Source organism: Eublepharis macularius, chromosome 12, assembly GCF_028583425.1.
Source record: "Eublepharis macularius isolate TG4126 chromosome 12, MPM_Emac_v1.0, whole genome shotgun sequence".
NCBI lineage: Eukaryota > Metazoa > Chordata > Lepidosauria > Squamata > Eublepharidae > Eublepharis > Eublepharis macularius.
Window position 1 is genome coordinate 44,820,768 of NC_072801.1, and position 20,228 is coordinate 44,840,995.

At 43.3% G+C, this 20,228-nt stretch overlaps 1 protein-coding gene across 3 annotated transcripts in view; it reads right to left on the reverse strand.

Moving 5' to 3' along the window:
* Nucleotides 1-1,070: 1,070 nt before the first annotated feature.
* The window catches only part of SPOP (speckle type BTB/POZ protein), a 68,921-nt gene continuing 49,763 nt past the window's right edge, over nucleotides 1,071-20,228 (reverse strand). For 2 of the 3 annotated variants that reach the window (XM_054995331.1, XM_054995332.1), the window contains exons 2-10: nucleotides 15,996-16,141; nucleotides 14,524-14,645; nucleotides 13,450-13,601; nucleotides 13,235-13,362; nucleotides 9,289-9,466; nucleotides 8,279-8,334; nucleotides 6,930-7,052; nucleotides 3,754-3,896; nucleotides 1,071-2,473 (exon numbers count right to left, since the gene is read on the reverse strand). In XM_054995331.1, coding sequence (XP_054851306.1) covers nucleotides 2,329-2,473; nucleotides 3,754-3,896; nucleotides 6,930-7,052; nucleotides 8,279-8,334; nucleotides 9,289-9,466; nucleotides 13,235-13,362; nucleotides 13,450-13,601; nucleotides 14,524-14,645; nucleotides 15,996-16,073 — 1,125 coding nt within the window. In that variant the 5' untranslated portion in view covers nucleotides 16,074-16,141 and the 3' untranslated portion in view covers nucleotides 1,071-2,328. Of the gene's footprint in view, nucleotides 2,474-3,753; nucleotides 3,897-6,929; nucleotides 7,053-8,278; nucleotides 8,335-9,288; nucleotides 9,467-13,234; nucleotides 13,363-13,449; nucleotides 13,602-14,523; nucleotides 14,646-15,995; nucleotides 16,142-20,228 lie in introns of those variants that run through there. The other variant, XM_054995333.1, reaches the window with a different exon arrangement.

Below are 20,228 nucleotides of genomic sequence, written 5' to 3' on the forward strand. Positions count from 1 at the left end.
TGTGACCTCTGTTTTACAAAGGCAACCAGGATTTCTCAAGCCATTTCCAGATTGTCAACATGCAAAGTAAGAAAGAAAAGATGAACTGGAAAGGCTAGGAAAAAAGAAAGTAACAATCCTCTGATGCTCAGAAACAATGAACACAAGAAATATTAGAAAAGGAGGTCTCTTCAGGGATCTGTCACCCCTTTCCCCGAACTTATAGATCTTCTACTCAACTCATGGAAAATTGAGACAAGGTAATGATATCACAATTCACACTATGATAGTGACACTGGCTCCTCCATTACATACTTGGCCCTTATTTCTGGGAACTTCTCCTGGACATCTGATGCTAATGGGAAGGAACTCTAGGGTAAATACACCACCCAGAGCTCTGCATGCAAGCAGAAACAAATGAGGTACATTCTGGTTCTTTGCCTCCTAGGCCAAGCAATTTATGCAGAGAGGAAAGGAAAGAATTGGGTCCAGGCACATGACCCTGCTTTGGACTGGAGTTCAGTTGAGTCTGGTGTCCCCTATTTGCAAGCTAACATTATCAGGAGCAAGACTGGCCTTCTCTGCTGTTGCACTAAAGAAACGGAATTCTTTGCCTTATGAAATGTCTCCCCTTCCCTCCTGACCTTCTATGCATTCTGTTTAAACTTGCCTGTTTGAGAGGACTTCTAGAGATGGATGTGTTTTTACAACTCCACATTCTGTCACCTTGTTCTTACTATTCCAGGCTGGCAGTAATCTATGCAGCTGTTCACTAATCTTTTATTGACGCTGTGCATTTATTTTTATATTCTGCACAATACACTGTGTTTCTTGTATGCCGCCTTGAATGTTATATATACCTGAATGGGTGGGCTATACTAAATAATTAAGTAGGTGCCCACGCCCCACTCGATAACTCTAGGAGACTAACTCTCACATCCATCTCCTACTGAAATACTGAACCAAAGTATCTCAGTAACAGTTACTATGATTCCTGACCTTCACAAACATCACATCAGCAGCAATAAAAGTACAAATACAGAACCCAATCACAAAAAAGAAAAAGAATGAAGCCAAGACAGAACACACAGTACAAAAGAGTAATTATATTTCAAAAAAGAGGAAAAGGAAGAAAAAAAGGAAAAAGGAAAAAGTTTACCAGCTATTTTGGAACTTCATTCCTGTAAAAGAAAATTGGTTTAAAATGGAACAGGGCCAGGTCTTCTACAAATCAGTAAATTGAATACAAACACCCAATAAGAATCATTTTAGCAGCTCAGGACAAAAAGAAAAACCTTAGACACAGTTTTCATGAACAATAAACTTTCTTTTTTTCTTTTTTTTAAGAAATAAAGAATTCAGAGGGTGTGAAGGAATCACAGGAAGGAAAGAGGAAACAAAACTAAAGTGGGGGTGGGGGTGGAGATACCAGAAGAACAAAATTCCCACGATATCTAAATAGGTAACCATTGTCCTTGGACAGCTGATTCCAAGTCCAGCATCAATTGCAATAGTTCCTGAATGCCACTAGTGGCTGCCTCAGTCCCATCCACGTCTTCCAGACAGCTTCACGCAGTCCCCCTCTTTGCCTCTAAAAAGTAGCCGTTTTTTGAAAGAGAGTTTTCTCCCCCTGCTCCACAATTCATGTGTGCAAGCGCTACTGGGAGAGCCAAGTCACCTCACAGCTGCAAGGCAAACACAGGGATTTCAGCACAGCAGGAAGGTCTCTCCCTCTCAAAAGTCTCTCACTAGAGAATCCCCGGGATGCTCCCGTCCATGGGGCTTCATTCCATCGAGGCATCCGCCGTCACCCTTTGCTCATACAATCGTTTCCAAAGCAAAGAGAGCATCTTCTTTGCTCCCAGCACATCTAGCTTCTTGTTCTGTTGCTGTCAGATGCAGAGGCAATTTGTCATCTTGGGGTTTTTTTTCCTTAGAATTTCATATCGTCATTTGGATCTCTTGTCTTGGGGCGGCGCCAGGCCAACCCCCTCCAGTTCTTTACTCAGCCAAGTCAAAAGGAAACACACAGACAATGCAGCAACAGGGATATATTAGGTTGAACAGCCCCCTTTACCCAAGGTCCACCCCTCCCCCATTTGCCCCCAAGTTTACTTGGTGCTTTTTTCTCCTCTTTTTGTTAAAAGTCTGCATGTCCCAGAGCAGTCTGTTTATTCCCCACCCCCCACCCCCCACCCCACCCACAACAGAGTAAAAAGCTCCACAGGTTGCATCGTCTACCTGGTTGTCAAGGTTGGAGAAGCAACTGTTTCTGTCGCTATTTCCATTATTTTAAAAAAATAAACCACAAACACACACACACGGGGTTGTGCGATGGAGGTCCGAGGCTTAGGACTGCTTCAGCCGCTTGCGTGGGGGTCCCAGAAAGGGGCACTGTGCAGAGGCCAGCGAACGATATGCTTCTGCCACCAAGTGAGGGTGAGATACTACCATCGACTTCCAGCCTGAAGTCTCCATGACATCTGAAGCATGGCTGAAGAGAATCAACAAGAAACCAAAGATTAGCAACAGGAAGAAGTTCAGCATCGTAAAGATAGGTGCTGTTTCTTGCTGTCCCCTATTTTTGGGATTTGACTTTGATATCCCATTTTGGCATCTCACCACCTAGCCGGCCAATTTACAAGCTTTTTCTGTTGGTAACACACTTGATGATGTCCTGTTGGCCTAAGTGAATCAAGGCTAGCTTGGAAATTATATTTCCCTAAGAATATAAGAGGAGATGTGCTTGATCATACTATGGGGTCCATCTAGGCCAGCACTCACTCTGGAGGGCCAACAAACAAGCAAGAGAGACCAAGTCCTTGATGTTTCCTCCCAGTTCTGAGTGCCACAACCACCCACCATTCACACACAAAGAAAGCCTGTGGTCTTCCCCATCCTCTTATTCCTGTCTTTAAGATGCAAGGAGGGGGAAAAAAACCACCACTGCTCAAATCAGTGCTGAGAGAAGGGATGTAGCATTCATGGTTGATAGCTGACATCATACTCTGCATCCAAGGCTCCCTGCTAACTACTCCCTGGATGCTTGAGAGGGAGCAGCTTCATTCCACTAACTACATAAAACAGAATTGTTCAGGAAGGCATTTCTATAATGGTAGCAGGGTTATATCAGAACAGAATGGTTCAAAAAAAGGGCTTATAGAGGGACTGTGGACTATACCACTGCATATAGGGCATATTATGTGCCTGTTATACGTATCATCCTGCTGTCAAGGCATTGTTTTCTAGCCAAGCAATATAAATTTCTGCATTGTATTTGCATTTTCAACCATATCTAATATTCTATATTCATTTCAGATTTCTATAATCCTGGCCCTATACACAGACTATATGCAGAGATCAATAAAGTAAATAAATTAAGTGAACTGCTTCCTGCAATAGAATAAGAGATGGCTACACGTCTCTGGCATGAAGGCAAAAGACAGGAACAGCAACCTATGTGCCCAAGTGTGAGCAGCACAGAAGTGTTTTGCTGACACAGATGGACACAACTGCTGCTCGAAAGGGAAATACGGATATATTTGAATCTATTTCTTTCTCTACTGCTTTTCTCCCCAATGGAGATACACAAAGATGAACAGAACAGAAAAGGTAGCAGCTCTTTGGCAGCCAACTTTTGCTGGTGAAATAAGACCCCGGACGCAACTGAAAAGAAGTGAGATGCAATGGGGGGGGGGGGCTCTGCTCCTAAAGGACTTGCCTTTCCAGATTTCTTCCACTCTGCCATCAAACACAAAGGGAAAACCTACTTACTAGTTGATAAAGTCGACTGCCTGAGTTTTTAGTTGGTCGGCACTGTGTAGATCAGCCAGAATGAGGATCTCTGCTGCATTTTCCACAGACAGGTTGCTACACAGAGCATCTTCACACATCACCTTCAAACGCTCTAGCGCATACTGCAAGAAATGTACCAAGCGACATTAGGCTGGGGTTGAACAAAGGGGGGAGGACGGAGGACTACAAACAGGCTGGCTTGCTGAGGTTGGCTTACAGCCAAGTGGTGGCTATATCAACATTTTGGATCTCACGCCTTTTTACAAATGTGCCCCACTCACTCTTTATTTATTAGGCTGGTGTGTGAGTAGAGCCTTCAGTTTGTTGTCCAAGCTGTTCTCAACACCACCGTAATCAGAAGGCAATGCCAAGGTAAAATACGCAAAGCAAAAAATAATTTCCAGTCATACAGGACAAATACTTGAAAGACAAAATTCAAGACCCCTACATAAATGCAATGAGGGAGGGGGAAAGTGTAGAATATATATTCTGGGCTTAGGTTATTTATTTATTTATACTCAGTATTCCTCCCCCAAAGCAGCTTACATCATTCTCCTCTTTTCCATTTTATTCTCACAACAATCCTGTGAATTAGGCTGAGATTGTGTGACTGACCCAAGATCACCCATGAAGCTTCCATGGCAGAGCAGGGATTTGAATCTGGGTCTTCCTAGTCCAGCACTATAACCACTACAAAACACTGGTCCTCTCTTTAGAATTCCACACGCAAGTGTTGAATATGCTGACAATATATGAAAACATGAAAAATCTCCAATTTGCTCTGGCTTGGGAGGAAAAACCTGAAAACATCCTCTGTCGCTCTTTTTTTTTAACACTAAAAACATTCAAAACTAGTGCCAAGCCTGAATCACAGAAACAGAACTATGCAAAAATTCATCTTCTACTCTTCATAATATGCTAATCTTAACAATCATGTGTCTAACAGACAAATATGTCCCCTCTCAGTGCAGATCAAAAAGTCCACAAGGGAAGAAGGGTCCCCTGAGAGGTATGGTAGGGATTTCTAAAACCCAGGGGAAATCCTAAGTTTGAAGAAAAATAAAAGTTTAAGGCAAAGGAAACATGGTCAAAAAGGGAATGAAAAGGGTCCAAAGGGGTAGAAAAGAAAGAAGAGTAATAGGAAGGCATATGACAGATAAAATGTGCAAGAGGGAGTGTGGGAAGGAAGAAGGGAACTCTGGGGGTAGAAGATGATCAGATAAGGAGGTGGAGGGACTACTGCACGGAGTGGGGAAAGGAAAGGCTGTGGCTCAGTGGCAGAGCATCTGCTTGGCATGTAGCACATGCATCTCCTGGTGAAAGGGCCAGGTAGTAGGTAATGGAAGAGAGCCCTACTTGAGACCCTGGCGAGCTGCTGCCAATCAGAGTAGGCAATACTGACCTTCACAGACCAAGGGTCTGATTCATTATAAGGCAGCTTCATGTGTTTATGAGGAATCACGTAGGGTGATGGTGACTATGTTTTGTTGCTGCCCAACCCCATTTTTTGTGTTTGCAGAAACTTGGGATGGCTGGGCAAAGGCAACAAACAACCTTGGACCAAAAGGTTAGTCTTCTGCTCTTTCAGGTACAAACACACCTTCTCCCCAATCCTCAATAGCAAAGTAGAAGGGAAAAAGCCCAGCTCTTTCACTGCATCCTTGCCCAGTGGCAGATCTCCAGGGTTCAGGGTATGTGCTGTGTTTTGTTTAAAGCATAATTGCGTATTTTACCCAAGAGACTGGAGGAAGACAGAACAAGCTGTTTCAAGGCCTCTCGGGCAAATATTAAGAGGTTTGATGTGCTACCATAAAAGGTTTCGCTTTCTGTTTTTTAGAAAGACGCCCCGGGATGTTTAGAGATGAAAGAGCTACACATAAACAGCCACAGAACCCAAACAATGAAAGCCTCCTTCAACCTTGCTATCAGACCAACAGTTGAGCATTTTAGGGTTTCTCCCAGTAGAAACAGACCCAGAAGCTCTCATTGGCTTCTGCTGTACAAGAAGACAGATCCACTTTATATCCAGTGAATGGCTGGCAGGCAGAAAGAGATACAGCACTGGAGGAAGGTGGAAAGGGGAGATGTTCCAACTTGCATGGTGACAAATTCCTGCTAGCAAATACAGAAGTCCTCTGGTGCAACGGTCCACCAGAAACTCACTGTCACTTTCTTCCCTGCAGAAGACTTTTTTTAAAAAAAACTTAATTCTGCTGTTATTTTTGGCCAGGGCTGGGAAAATATTTCTAGTTCCTAGGAGACAACTTTTTTTGTCAACCTTATTCAGCCTTGCCTTGTTTGCCTAAGCTTCTGGCTCCAAGGAATCCAAAATAAAAATACTGAATTCAAAGAACTGATAAATTGCCTGTCTGATCAGAACTTCTTAGCCGCAATCTTGTAGATGCTGAAATTGTATTATTACATTTAGATACGTACAATATTCCACGCTAGAGTACCTCAAAGCAGCTCTGTGGTGTAACAATTAAGCAGAAGATACGCCTAACAAGCATTTGGGGAGCTCCAGCAGGACTCTAATTTAATTTTTCCAGCAGTCTGCCTGTATTGGAGTAGAGCTTGGAGCAAACAAACAGGAGCCAAAGTGCTAGACTTGCAAAGGACCAGCACCCCACCCGTGCTTATCCCCTTGCTCAACCTATATTCACCTGTGGCAAAAGTGACTTGGTGAGAGGGGCTGAGGTCACCCCACAGGCCAACAGCCCACTCTTTCAGAACTGAGGTATCCCCCGAATTCTCAAAGCCTCCAGGTAAGGAAGAAACATGCAATTCTTGAAGACCTACTTCTTATCTTGCAAACCTTGTAAACTTTTTCCCTGCCAGTTTCTTAAGGGTGGACCCTTCCTATCCAAACTACTTGGCTGGGAAAGTGTAGTCCTCGAGCAACTTGGCCAGGAGGCATGTTGATGGAAACCCTCTTGAGATGAGTCTAAAGAACAAGGAATGAATTTGACAGTGCCACCAATGGTTGAAATGTACGTGAGAATGTACAAAGCAAAGACTAACTATATAATATGATAGGCAAAGATGCTGATTACAATCTATTCTCTGAAAATTTCCAGCCTGTCTCAGTTCCAAGTCCTTTTAATAGTAAAAGAAAATTAAAAAGCCAGTGGCTGATCTGTGAACAGCACACTTACCTTGTCAGCAGCTGCAAGCAAATCGTCCGCCATTTTGTCAAGGTTGGGTGCCTTCCCCGTATAAATGAAGCACATCATTTCTTTAAAGACTTCAGGCTCCACATCGTTGATTTCAACTCGATTCTACACCAGAGGAGGGAGATATGATTATACTTGAAATGCTCAGTCAGACCAAACTGCCCTTTTCCTGCCCTAGAGAACTCCTTTGGAAATCAAGAGAAAAAAATCTGCAGAGGTACAGAAGTGTTTCAGCTTTGCTGGCCCTTTCCAGCTACAAGAGAGGCACTGAATCTTCTCTTTAACCTTGTTTTTATGTCATCTCAAAGAGTGACAGAAAAAAACCTGGTGCTTACTGTTACATGATCATCCTCTTAAATAGCACAACCGTGAAATGCGGGCAACCAGCAGTGGCTTTTAACTCCCTCTAGAGTGTATTCCCAATTAATCATCAGTGATTCTAATGGGCAGATTCCTGCCTAGTTACTGCCTTGCAAAGGTTTGTTCTTTCCTGCCCAATCTCTGCAGTTCAGGGAAGGCTGGGATATACTGCTATGCTTTTCTCATCCCTTCACACCAAGCCTGCAAGACAGATGTCTTAAAACACTATGACTTGAGTCAAAGACACCAACTAGGAAGCCTCCAAGCAAAACAAAGTTTTGAATCTCAAGACACACATCTGAACTTTATACCTTTTTATTGAACAAGTTATTAAACTGTGAATTCACTGCCAGAGAACAGTGATGGCCACAAGCAGATGGCTTTAAAAGGGGACTGGGCAAGATTCCTGGAGGAGGTGTCCATCAACTAGCCATGGCAAGTAAAGGAAACTTCCATATTCAGAGGTAGTAAACCTCTGTTAGGAGGCAAAATCAGGGAAACACCTTGGCCTATATGCCTGCCCCGCCTGGCAATTAGTTGGCTTTTGTGTGAAACAGCATGCTGGACTAGGTGGGCTCATGGTTTGGTCCAGGCTCTTTTTATGTTCTCGGCTCAGGTTTCATGAAATGCAAAAAAGGAAGCCACAAAGCCCCACTGCAGCGGTGTTATGTTTGCAGGGGCTACGCTGTCTCCCCAGCCACTCTTCTGGTCAAGACCTAACTGTCTGAGCTGCAGTCAGAGTCAGCTCTCTTCTCTCTGTATTTCCAGAGAAAACAGCTTTGTCAGCCTGGATAAGCAACTGAAATGTATTCTATTTCTGCTCCTGCCCGAAGAAGACCTTTGTGGGTGGAGGTCAGGAAACTTGCAAGACTTCTAGAGTCACTTTCACCTCTTCAGGACCTCCCAAGTTTGTGAATCAACACCAGGCTATTCCTCGTGACTAGAAAGCCACTTTGTCCCTGCTCACTTACCTTTTTACTTTCCTCCATCTCATGTTCAAACATAGCACTGAAAACTGGAGAACGTGCTGTGGCCAAGGGTGGGATGAAGGAATTGGGAAGGAGGGGATGAGCAGAGAAAAAAAACACACACAAATGCAATTAAAATATGGAACGGCAATCGCCCCCACTAGAGAAGGAACTGAGGTATACGATAGGTACTGGCATATATAACACATCTTCCAATGTATCTGAAGAAGTGAGCTGTGACTCATGAAAGCTCATACCCTACCACTAATTTTGTAAGTCTTATAGGTGCTACTGATCTCTTGCTCTTTTCCACGTCTTCCAATGTAAAAGGGGCAAGCCAAAACTAAGCGCACACAGCAGAAGCCAACCCAGTCTAAAAATCAGCTTTTAATCAGTGTCATGGCCTAATATGTTATCACCTTGGTCTACACCAAGAAATGCTGGCTCCTGCTATCAGTATACATTATGCAAACTGTGAGCAAATTTTACAATCTCACACAATTTATTCTGGTTTTGCCAATCCTAGGAAGGCATTGAAGTCTGCACTCACCCATCCCAAACACCAGAAATCTTAAGTTAGCCTCTTCTCTGCCTTTTTCAGCAGACATTGCTTGCCTTTGTTAAAGCATCTCTCTACAGCCATGAGAGCTAGAAGCTTGTCATTAAAAAAATGAAAGGTACATTGCACAGGAAGATGAATCCGGTAGCCTATATTTCTGTATAACTGCAGCATAGTGTACATACTAGTGTCTTAAAAAGTCCCTGATGAAGCAGATTTTAAATTCTTTGTACCTTCTGAGTATGCTATTTGTGTAACATTTCCTGAGGCACAAATCCTCCCCTTCCCCCCATCACGCCCCATGCAGTCTTTTTTGACCTTTTACAAAAAGGTATCTGGAGCCCCTTCCTGAAAGAAGAGGCAACCTGCGAAAGATGCATCAAGGCACTTGAGGCTCGACACTGATCTCTCCATCCGCCATCCAGCTAATCCTCCTGCCCGTGTCGATACTGACCTGCTAATATGGCTTTGTGAGCCTGGAACTCTTGGCCTGCCACACACAGGCAGCAGTCCGTGAAGCGAGAGTTTTCCCAGAGGCCTCCCAACTCATCAGCCAAGCGGCATTCAGGTACCTTCACCATGTTCATGGAGTTCTGGCCGGAGATATTGACAGAGTCCTGTACTACACTCACCTGCAAGGAAGCAGAGAGGGGACAGCATATTTTATTTAATTAATCTTTAGCCCACCTTTCACATTGAGACTCAAGTTGCAGAATAAGGTGCAGAAATGCACAAGATATTCAAAAACAATTCAAATAGGATTACAGAAATTAGGAAACAGCACACAGAAAGCTATCTGGAAGCATGACATGCTATAAAGAATGCTGAGAGTAGATTACAGAAGTACAGTAAAAGCAAGATGATACTAGAAAAACATGGCAATAAGCTACAATCTTATTCTATTATAAAAGCACCCTCCTGGACTGTCTCATTATATGGCAATTCAGATCCCATTATTAAAAAATGCCCTCCTGAATATTTCTGGATTGCACATTCTGCAGAATGACAGAAGAGTGGGAATTCCGGGCTTCTTCAGGCCTATTTCAAAAGCAGGGAAGCCTAGGAAGAAAAATGGCAGTAACAGCAACAAAGCAAAAGCACCACCCCCAAACCCCACAGACTTTCTCAGGGAGTGATGTGGCCCACTTCCCACAAGTAATAAGGCCTGATTTAAGAATGATGCTGCTAGGCAAGAAGAGTTTACCACTGTGGCATTGCACATCTCTAGAACCTCATTTAAAATGGACCCACAGTAACTACCAACAGGCACACATTATGCCGGCATGTCAATTTTTATATACATATCAGGTTTATATTGTGCAATGGCCCAGTTTTCATGCAACAGTGGGTGCATTCAACATAACACAGGTATGTTATTTTAAATCATACCTAATGTATAGCAGGGTGGGGGCAGGGGAACAGCTTCTTCCAACATGGATTTCTAGATTCCACCCAAATATGTAGAAGTCTATATAGTTCACCTCTAACAAACAAAGGGCTATCCACCCCCTATAGATTAGCCAGACACCCAATATGTGCCACAAGCAAAAAGCTGGAGCACCACAGAAAATGTGCTTACTGAGTTCCATACAGCTCCCGAAAACACAAGCACAGCTATCTAGCCACACATCCCAGCAGAAGACAAAAACCTCACAGTGGGTGGTCAATGCTCATTTATTAAGAGGTTGTTACCACAGTGTACAGAACAGGGGATTCAGTCTTCTGTAATAGCTGGTTTTATCAATCCCATTTCCCTGGGTTTCTGATCAGGTGCAGATGTTTGGTAAAGTTCTTCTTCAGGCAGGGTAATGCATACCAACTCACTAAGTGATTACGCATTTTGGTAAGCTACCAATGCAGCAGTGGTCTTCTGAATTCACCCATTACCATTAATTATATTCTTTTCTAAGCCTAGTTGTGAGTAGCCTGAGCACCAGCAGATCCAAAATGAAGATCCCGTTTAGCTAGTGCTGGAGTTCACATACTTAGTACAAGCCTTTTTTTAAGACGAGGAGGCAGACTTTTTCAACCTTCCTAAGGGCTATTTCAGAAGTGAACTTTTTATCCAGAAGGATCTTGAACAGTAAGATGTATGACAATTCCATGTCCTTTTCACTCCAGGAGCAGATCAGTGAAAAAAGGCATGAAACAGTGGTCAAAGTAGAACGTAAATGAAACCTATTCAGAATCAGAAATGGCCCTGAAATTAATCTGAAACTGCCCAAGATATTATGCAACCTAAGGGTGTCAACTCTGACCTTCAATTTAGAGGAGTGAGCTGGTCAAAAGGAGGAAGGCAGAAGAAACAGGGGTGACAAGCAAACAGAACACATGGCCACAGCACTGGTCCATCATTCTGATTCCATCAGAAACTTGCAAGCAGGGCATGAAGGAAACCTCTGTTGTCTGTTGCAAGCTCTCATCTTGTTAGTGGTGAAGGTACAGGTGCCACTAAATATGATGATGTTGCCCTTCCTGGCTAGATCCCACTAACAGACTTCCAGCTATTTAATTCTTCAGAAAAAAATGTGTCAAAAGGCAACATATCCTGAAGCAACAAAGTACAGAGGACTGTTTACAGGGATGCACAATCCAGCAGAAATTGGGGGTTGACGTCCTTGCCAATGATTTTCTTTGCAAGTCTGTGCTGCCCACTCAGCAAACTGCTGCATTTTGGGAATTTTGCCAGCCATTGTTCATATCTATTTATCTAAAAGCTTGGAGCATGACTCAGCTAAAGTTAAGTACTCTTGTCTCAATGATTTCAACAGAAAAATTAAGCATGTGTTTAAACAAGAGCAGGATTGCAGTAAGTATCTTTGCTGTGGTAAGAGCTAAAAACAAATTCCTGACTTCGTCTTAAATCAAAACTAAGATTCTCAGGAATCTGCATCTGCAAGAGCTCTCAAGATACTGCAAGAGCCCACACAGGAGCTACCCCCCCCCCCCCAGAAACGGACACTTCAAGGATCCAAATACAGCTTAGAGGCAGTGCCATAGATGGGTGACTGTTCCACATGATCAGTACAAAATCCGACCACCAACAAAGCCTCGCTGCTGCAGGAGGTTAAGAGGGGAACAGAGTTAACAAGAACAGAAAGGAGATTTTGAAAGAGACCAACATAAAGCACTCTTCCTCAGTGGTATTCAAGTCTGAAAGGAAACAGTAACCCCCGCAACAGTTTTTCAGTTCACCAAATGTTACAGAGTCCTTAGAGAGCATCTGCAGAGGAAAAAGAAGAAAAAACTACAGTATCTGCTCCTGCTAAACTGAAGCACAGCTGCAGGCACCTGTGGCCAAAAAAAGGAAAAATAAAAGTTAGCTGAGCATATGGTACACCTACCCAAATGGCAGGAAAACCTCTCAGCATCAGCAAAAGCCGGCACAAGTTTTTCATCTCTCTAAATACCTTTGGGCTTCCAGAGTGCCCTATCTTCCAAGATTCATAGCCTTCCCCCCCTCCTAACAAACATCTATGAAGATTCCTGTTTCAAGAAGGGTCCTGAAGAATCACTTAATGTTGTGAGGAAACAGAAAGACCACTTTGCCTAACCAGCTTAGCAAAGTTGGGCTGGCCAAACTGCCACTTTCCCTATGGTGATTTCCACTGGCCAGCTTCTGCAATCTAATTCACAGTATGCTACAAGAAAGTGCATGGGGGAAAATATTTAGAGCAATAAGCTCTAGATAACTCAGGCAACTGGGGAAGGGAGGGGAAGCTACACTACAGCAAAAACCCCAGTAGCCGTTCTGACTTTAAAAAAAGGCAAGTGGGGAAAATATCTACCGCCACACATACTGAGTTGGATCCAGGCTAAATTAACAAGTTCCTCTCTCCGATTCCCCCTTCCCACTGCAGATCCATCCTCATGTCACACCTCAAGGTACCCTATCCTCCTACAGCAGCATGGTATGGAGCTCAGTGGACTGAAGTGGGACGGAAGAGGCAGGAAAGTTCTGCCCTGATTATAGAAAATTTAGTCTGGATCTAATCTAAGAGCCAGAGAGAGAGATTTTAATGAAAAAGGCAGTGTAGTAGAGCGGTTAATGTACCAGACCAGGTCTTGGCAGACCCGAGCTCAAATCTCCACTCTGCCATGAAACTCATCTGGAGACCCCAAGTCCAGTCATGCACATTCTGTCAAACCTACCTAACATGGCTGTCATGAAGATAAAAATGGAGGAGGAGAGAACCATGTATATTAGGACCCTGAGCTCTCTGGAGGAAAGGCAGGATGAAAAAAACACAAAATAGAATGATGAACAAAGGATGAGATCTATAGAAGGAGCAGAGATGGCAGGAATCTATGGAGGGAAGAATACAAAGATAAACATGTGTCTGCTTTCCAGGTCCCCCTTCATGGATGAGAGAATAATTCCGTGATGGATCCCTTCCTACCTCACAGAAGAGAGTGAGCTTGTCATCTGGAAGGAGTCCGTTGGCCTCATCCAAGAGAAAATCTCTCCTAATAAACTTCTTGAATCCCCAGTCTTTGCCTTGCACAAACCGATAGGCTCGCTGGCTCTCTGAAAACATACGGGATAGGATTATTTTTGTTTTAAAATAAGTCAGTAAGAAATACACAGAGTATACTCAGCATCACTTTTGCATACCCATTGCTTTTGTTTCTTCCCCTTTAGCATTCAGGATGGAGAACTTGAATTTGGCTCGGACTTCACTCTTTGGACAGCTGACCAACAACAGGTAGAGCGAAAGGTAATCTTTACTCTCTTCATCTAAGCCCTTTGGGTTCACACGCAAACACCTGCAAGAGCAGAAAAAAATGCTCTACCCCACCTTACAATCCTGCATACCAATCTAGTGAATCCAAACAACAACTGGCAAAAACTAAGTATCCATATACAGATCTGTTACACTGGGGGGGAACAAAAGTTTACAGTGTAGTGGACAACAGACCATACCCTGCAACAGCTACCGATACAGTAGCAACACATGGCTACCCCATACAGATGCTGAAACAAAAGAGGACTGCGGAATCCGAACTTTTCTTTCTCTCTCTCCTCCCTCTTCCCACCTCTGCACATTTAGTATGAATTGTCCTTAATACCCCAGAACAGATGCAGAATGGATCTGCTCTTCCTCGGGGTCCTTTGATAGGTGGGTTTTATGCACGCTTATAACTGAGCATACATTTTGGGGCAGAACTTTCTCACAGTGCAGACTGACCAGTAACCCTGGATTTTTCTCATTCCTCTGCAAATGTGGCCTTCTTTACTTGTTTCAGCCATCTGTTCTTGCCATGTGTCTGTGGCCTAGATTACTGGGTCAAAGGCCCTGTATTGTTGCAAGCCATTTAGACAAGAGGGTGTTTTGCGCCTCCCCCTCCCCTGCCCCCTTCCAATACACCCTATGTGATTTCATTGCCATGTTATGGGAAACTTCTGGGATGCTGCCATAAAGCGTGCTGGTCAAATGAGATCTTCCCATAAAGCTCAGCAGTTCCTTTCCTTAATCATCTTTGTGTGAGAAATCAGTAAAACAGGCCACTACTGCTCCATTTTACAGACAGCAGTGTTAAGGCTCAGCAACGGTTGCATGTCCGGGGCCTCCCACTCAATCTACAACCAAACTTGGAGTTTGATCCCAAATTCCACGCCATATGCTATGTCTTGTTATTCCCCACTGTGCACAGCAGCCGAATGTTTCTCATGGTAGTCCTTACCTACCATTTCAATTTATCGTTAGCTCCCGATGAAAAAGTTGAACTTTTTATGACCTCGCCCATTTCCTCCCGGCAAAAACTGAAGTTGTTGATGGTCCACATGTAGGAGAATTTGACCACTTTAATCTTAGGAAAAAACATTGATAAGACTAACTAGCAGCTCAGATAACACAGTTACAAAGAAAAAGATGATTGAAAGGAAGAACATGAAAGAATACCACCACCAGCGTTACTAACCTAAAAAGCTACCTTTCATTTGTACTGGGGGCTGAGGAAAGGTTATGCTGTCACTGGCACTTCTCTGTCTTCCAGAAACATGAGAAGCATTTCATGAAAATTTGGTTTGTGCCAGCTTGAATCTGACACAGCCACCCCCACCTCTCTCAGCCAGAAATAAAGAGGAGACTTGGTCCACAATTCATGGGGTCTGAACCCAGACCAACTAAAAGATGCCCATGGCTATGAACCTGGCACATTCACTTGGGGGGAGGGATATCTAGAACTTGTTGTAATACATACTTTGAAGCAAGCCTCCGTAAAGCTGGCAAATCTCATCAACACAGTAATGGGAATAATTATGCCTAACATGATAACTCCATGAACAAGAGAAAACAGAAAGCTACCGAAGGATCCTATCGGATGAACACTTGAGATCTTAAACTGCCAGTATATTCAGAGTTTTATTTTCCTCAAATCCCAAAAAATTCAGAATTTGTATTTAAGAAAGCTCAGATTTTCATTCAACTGCTAGATTCTACATCAGAGGCCTCCTCTCAGAGAAAACCCTCACCCTTATGGATCCTTCACTACCTTTAAGACCTTTCTTGATCAGAAAACATTCACATACCATGTCAGATCGCCATGTGCACAAAGAAAGGCAATCTTGAGGACTGCCCCACAACCACCACTGCTGTACCCCACAGTTCCATCAATTTCCACTGAAGAATTCAGCATGTGCCCCTACTTTGGCTGGATCCTGCACACATTATTTAACTTTTTGCTGCACATTTTATTCTTTGATTTGATGTGTTATCCAGCCAAAGGATGGGGTGGGTTAGAAAAATCAAAACACAAGTTGTAAAATGTTGCATTTTATACACTGGGGTGCAGCTACCTCCTCTCAAATTTCCAGAGACCTTGCAAGAATAGCATACACACTGCAAAAGCTCAAGATGTGGACCAGTAGGAGGCCCAAGCAGACATTCATAGGTTGGCGTCCATCCCTGGGAAGCATAGCAGAACTACCACCTAAGTGTGGGGATCCCATGCTTTTATAACATATAGGTAAAGCTGGCAGGATTCAACCTAGATGGTTTTTGCAGCCAAGTGACAGCTGTACATACTGCTCTGAAGGCTTGCTAAAGACCAGAGCAATTCAGAGAAGGGACAAATTAATGATTGCATGAAGATTATTTACCCAAAATGCTTTTTCCTCTGACAAGGCAACACCAAAAGCATCCCAAGTCACAGACTTACTTGAGTGTAACACCAGCTCTCCGCAACAGGTCCACTTGACATTTCTGCCGGAGGAGGTGGACTCGGTACCCTTGACATCGCCAGTTTGGAGGTCAGACAGGACTTCACAGGTTAGTTAAAAGAAATCTGTATGCACAATCTTCACCCTGATGGAGTAGCCAAAAGGCAGGCAGAAATGGAGTTTAAAACAAAACAAAGGGAAAAAAGAGCAGTTGTGCCCAATGTGGAGAAATGCTTTTATTTGTAGGTTTGGGGTGTATTAAAACCTTCACCCATTGTTTAAAAAGTGTCTTTTAACTAAGAACAGGTAGGAGAGGGAAAGGATGTCAAATTGCTTCCTGAGCTGCACCCAGCCGTGGGCTTTAGTTGTGCAGATGTGGCCAGAAGACTTCCTGCTAAAAGTGTATCCTTCCAGATGTGTGTGTGTGGGGGGGGAAGACACTTGAAGAACTAAAATACTAAAGTGGATTCTTCCTGGAACCTCCAGGAAAAGCCTCTCTGACCTGCCCAGGGGATGGGCAAAGGGAGAGAATAGAACATCCTAGCTCAGGAAGGAGGCTCTCTTTGGCGGACCTGAGCTGGAAGCTAAAGGAGCTGACTGCTGGCTTCCTGCCAGCAGTGGCCACTGCCCATATGGAGGCTAGAGGCCTGGACCATGAAAGGTATGAGATCTTCTCAATAAGCGGGAACTTTCTAAAACAGAAAGCCTGCCTAAACAGAAGATCTAAGTTAATCGCGTACAAAGAGAGGAATAGAAGAATTGTATTTTTATTCTTTTCTTCTGAGATTCCTTGCTGACTTTGGTGCTGTGCTGTACTTAGTATGAGTGTGAACATTCCTTTTTTTAAAAATAAATGCTTTTAAAATTTCTTAAATGATGATAGCTGTTCATGATACCACAGACTCCCACTGCTCAACGACACTATCTAAAACAGGTGCCAGGGGAAGGGGGCGGTCTGTTGGCAATCTGCTGATCCCCAGAGGTGTACAAGTGCAGCAAACAGTCCCTGCTGTAACCAAGTGCTGGATAGCAGGAGACTGGGCACAAGGCAGGGCTCAGAGTGGCATGCCTGCCCAAGGGAGAGGGGAGTCTTGGCCCTCCGCATGAGTAATTCCCACAAAGGCCAAGTGGTGGCAGCAAGCATGAGAGAGGAGGAGGAGCCCCTTGAGGATTTGGGATGGCACCATGTGGGTGGCACGTGCCAAGCGGAGACTTGGGTTGCCATTGGTTATCTCTAGACACTCCAGAAGACAAGAAGGGGTAGTGCTCACAAGTCAGTGGGGCTGTTCCACCACATCAATCCAGCAAAATTGGACAGTTCCAGATCTGTAGTGTTTTGCTTCTCACAGCTTCATTGCCTGCTCCTCTCCATTCCTGCCCCCTCCCCCTGCCAGTCTTTAATATATATACTTAATCTGGCATATGTTGTGCTAAATTAACCATATTACTCCTAATGAAGTCCTGGCATGATCAGACTGTCACTAGTGCTGGAAAAGCATTTCCAATTCCTGGGAGCCAGCATCAAACACCTAAGACTTCTGCAGCCTCATCCATCACCCTACATTCCCTCCTACTGCTGCCTTCTTCAGCATACTTAATCTGGGGGTGGGAAGGAGCAGAGATGCTTTGTAGTTTAGAGTAGCACCCATCACCACAGCTGTAGATCTCCACAACTCCCTGTTACAGATGAGGAACTGAGGATGAGAGGGAATGATTTACAAAAGCCACCCACAGTAAGACAGGGCTGGAGGCCAAATCAAGGTTGCAGCTTTACCAACAAACTGCCTCTCAAATCATGCAAAGTGAGGACAGCTGCAACTTCTCCAGAGTGTTTGCCTAAGTAAACAAGAAGGGAATGTGCCAAGAACCAGATGGGAAACATGCACCTGGCCCATTGCATATATTTTTGAACTACAGAAGTGAACTGTTGTGTGGGGGGAGAGGATAACAGGATAATGGTAAAGGAATGGACTGAGGAGGATAAATGGAATATTGCAGTTTGCTCTATAATCCTGGGGTTTGTTTGTTTTTGTTTTCAAGCACAAACTGGCATTTCATGGAGACCCAATCTAGCAACTGAGACATTTTCCAGACTACCAGCAGTAGCAAGTAAAACGTTGGGTTGAAAACAGCAGAAATCTGATTCAGTTGAAAAAAAACATAAGCAATTTAGCATGACATACTATATGACACAGAAACTTCCCAGTAGGAGCACACTTACAGCAACCAACAGTATAGTCTACAGTACCCATTCCACACATGTGCACTGTCACAGCTGTGCATGTTATTATAGTTCCACAAGTGTAGCATAAATGTTCATTTGGGCCATTCCCTGTGTACTTATCTTTCAGCTACTTTACATCTTGTTCAAAATGCCAGTTCTGCAAAGCACATCCCGATCTGAATTCTGATTGGCAATGACAAGCATCTATTCACGTTCAAGGTTATTCACTTGCAGAAGTTTATAAGGCTCTCCTCTAACTCCACTCACAATATGCCAGTCAACTGTGGCTGAACAATCCAAAGAGTTATGCCTGCCAGTATGTAGGCAGCAGCCACCTTGGGTTGTTTCTGGCCTCATGTTAGCAGGGAAAGGAGCCCCCTAGCCTTACATCCATGAGGCAAACTTTTCCACACAGCAAAGCTTCTCCTACCGGATGCAACTGCAGGCATCTCCAAACAGGAAAAATAGCCTACTATCTACTTAATTCAACTGCTTTTATTATTTATTGCAATTATATTCAGCTTTCCCTGTAAAACAGGCTCAGAGCGGATCACATCGAAATTTTAAAGACTGGAGTCTTTCTTTTAAAAAGTAGTTACTGCTAGCTATTTTATCTCAGTTTTTCATTGTTTTAAACTATACCTATAGACTGAGGCTGCTATTGTGGGGTCAAAGCTAAGTACAAGACCTGTTCATTGAATTGTTCACATCTATAGAGACCTTATTTTTGTTAAAATTCAGTACAATCCTACAAAAGTGGCAGTTTCATAACAGCAAATTTGTTTTTGTAATTAGTATAAACCTGTTGATGTCTGAAGTGACTTTTTTGCTGTTCTAATAAAAGTGAACGTGCAAACTCCACAGGTAAATTAAAGTAGGTAAAATAGCAATCCCTTAGATTTGCTCCTTAGGACTTCGTTCTGCAACATGTGCACACATACTGAGAATCTCTTCAATTTTTTTTTAAAGTACAGGTTCCTTTCTCAGTACAGGCCTTAACACATTTTCCCTGGCTTGAGGAGCCAGCCCAAAACTTTAGGAGCCAGACTCACTGTTCAGCCTTCAGGCGTTTGTTTTTTTAATGACCACGTTTTTCTAATTGTTATCACAAAGCCTAATCTTAGTTTCTTTACAGTGTCCCGTGATTTTATTAAAGCTATCACAAAAGTGTTGTACTACAGAAATAAATAGGGGTAACTGAAGCTGTCATCATTACAACAAAAAGCTAGGCTCTAGTCTTAACCTCTCTCCAATTTCTCATAGTTTCATTGTTGCTTTAAAAAGCTCCATAAAATTGAATACTGAAGAAGCAAGTATAAAAAGCAGCTGGTCAAGAAATAAATATATCTCTACCACTATGGGAGAATATAAAGTTAACATATAAACTAGGAATGACAAGAACTTCAGGCACACGAATTTTTATGTCATACCACAAAACACACTCTGATGTGAAGTAAGTTTTTTTTCTTGTTGAGGATCACTGAGAGACACTGCAATAAAATCTTAGCAAACCATGACTCGTTAAGACTCCTCTATAGCCAGCCTTATCTGATGGCACCTGCAGAACGACGCATTGCCTGCCTAGGCAAAAATTCACACAACTAACAGGCATGGTCTTATGGGATCCAGAGCATGGCAAACTTGCTTCCTATCCCCAGTGACTCCCTAACACACTTGTCTGCCAGCAGCTGTTGGAAAATGCGTGCATCCTCCAAGCCTGGCAAAAATTAAAATTAAAAAAAAAACCCTGCTTCTAACAGCAGAGGTGTGAGAGATAAGCTAAGGGGAAAAAAACAATGTTCTCACAGAATTGCAGACAGGAGTGAGGGGGAAAAATAAAACTATCAATTTTAGAAAGCAAATGGGGGGGGGGAGTCCAACCAATCTCATGAAAGCTGACACGTGTTTCAAGTTCTCATTACCTTTCCTGATACAATTTTCAGATGTTTGCTAGCTTGCAGAACTCCTGAGATATAAGCACATTCTTTATCCTTGGCAAGTGGAAAAA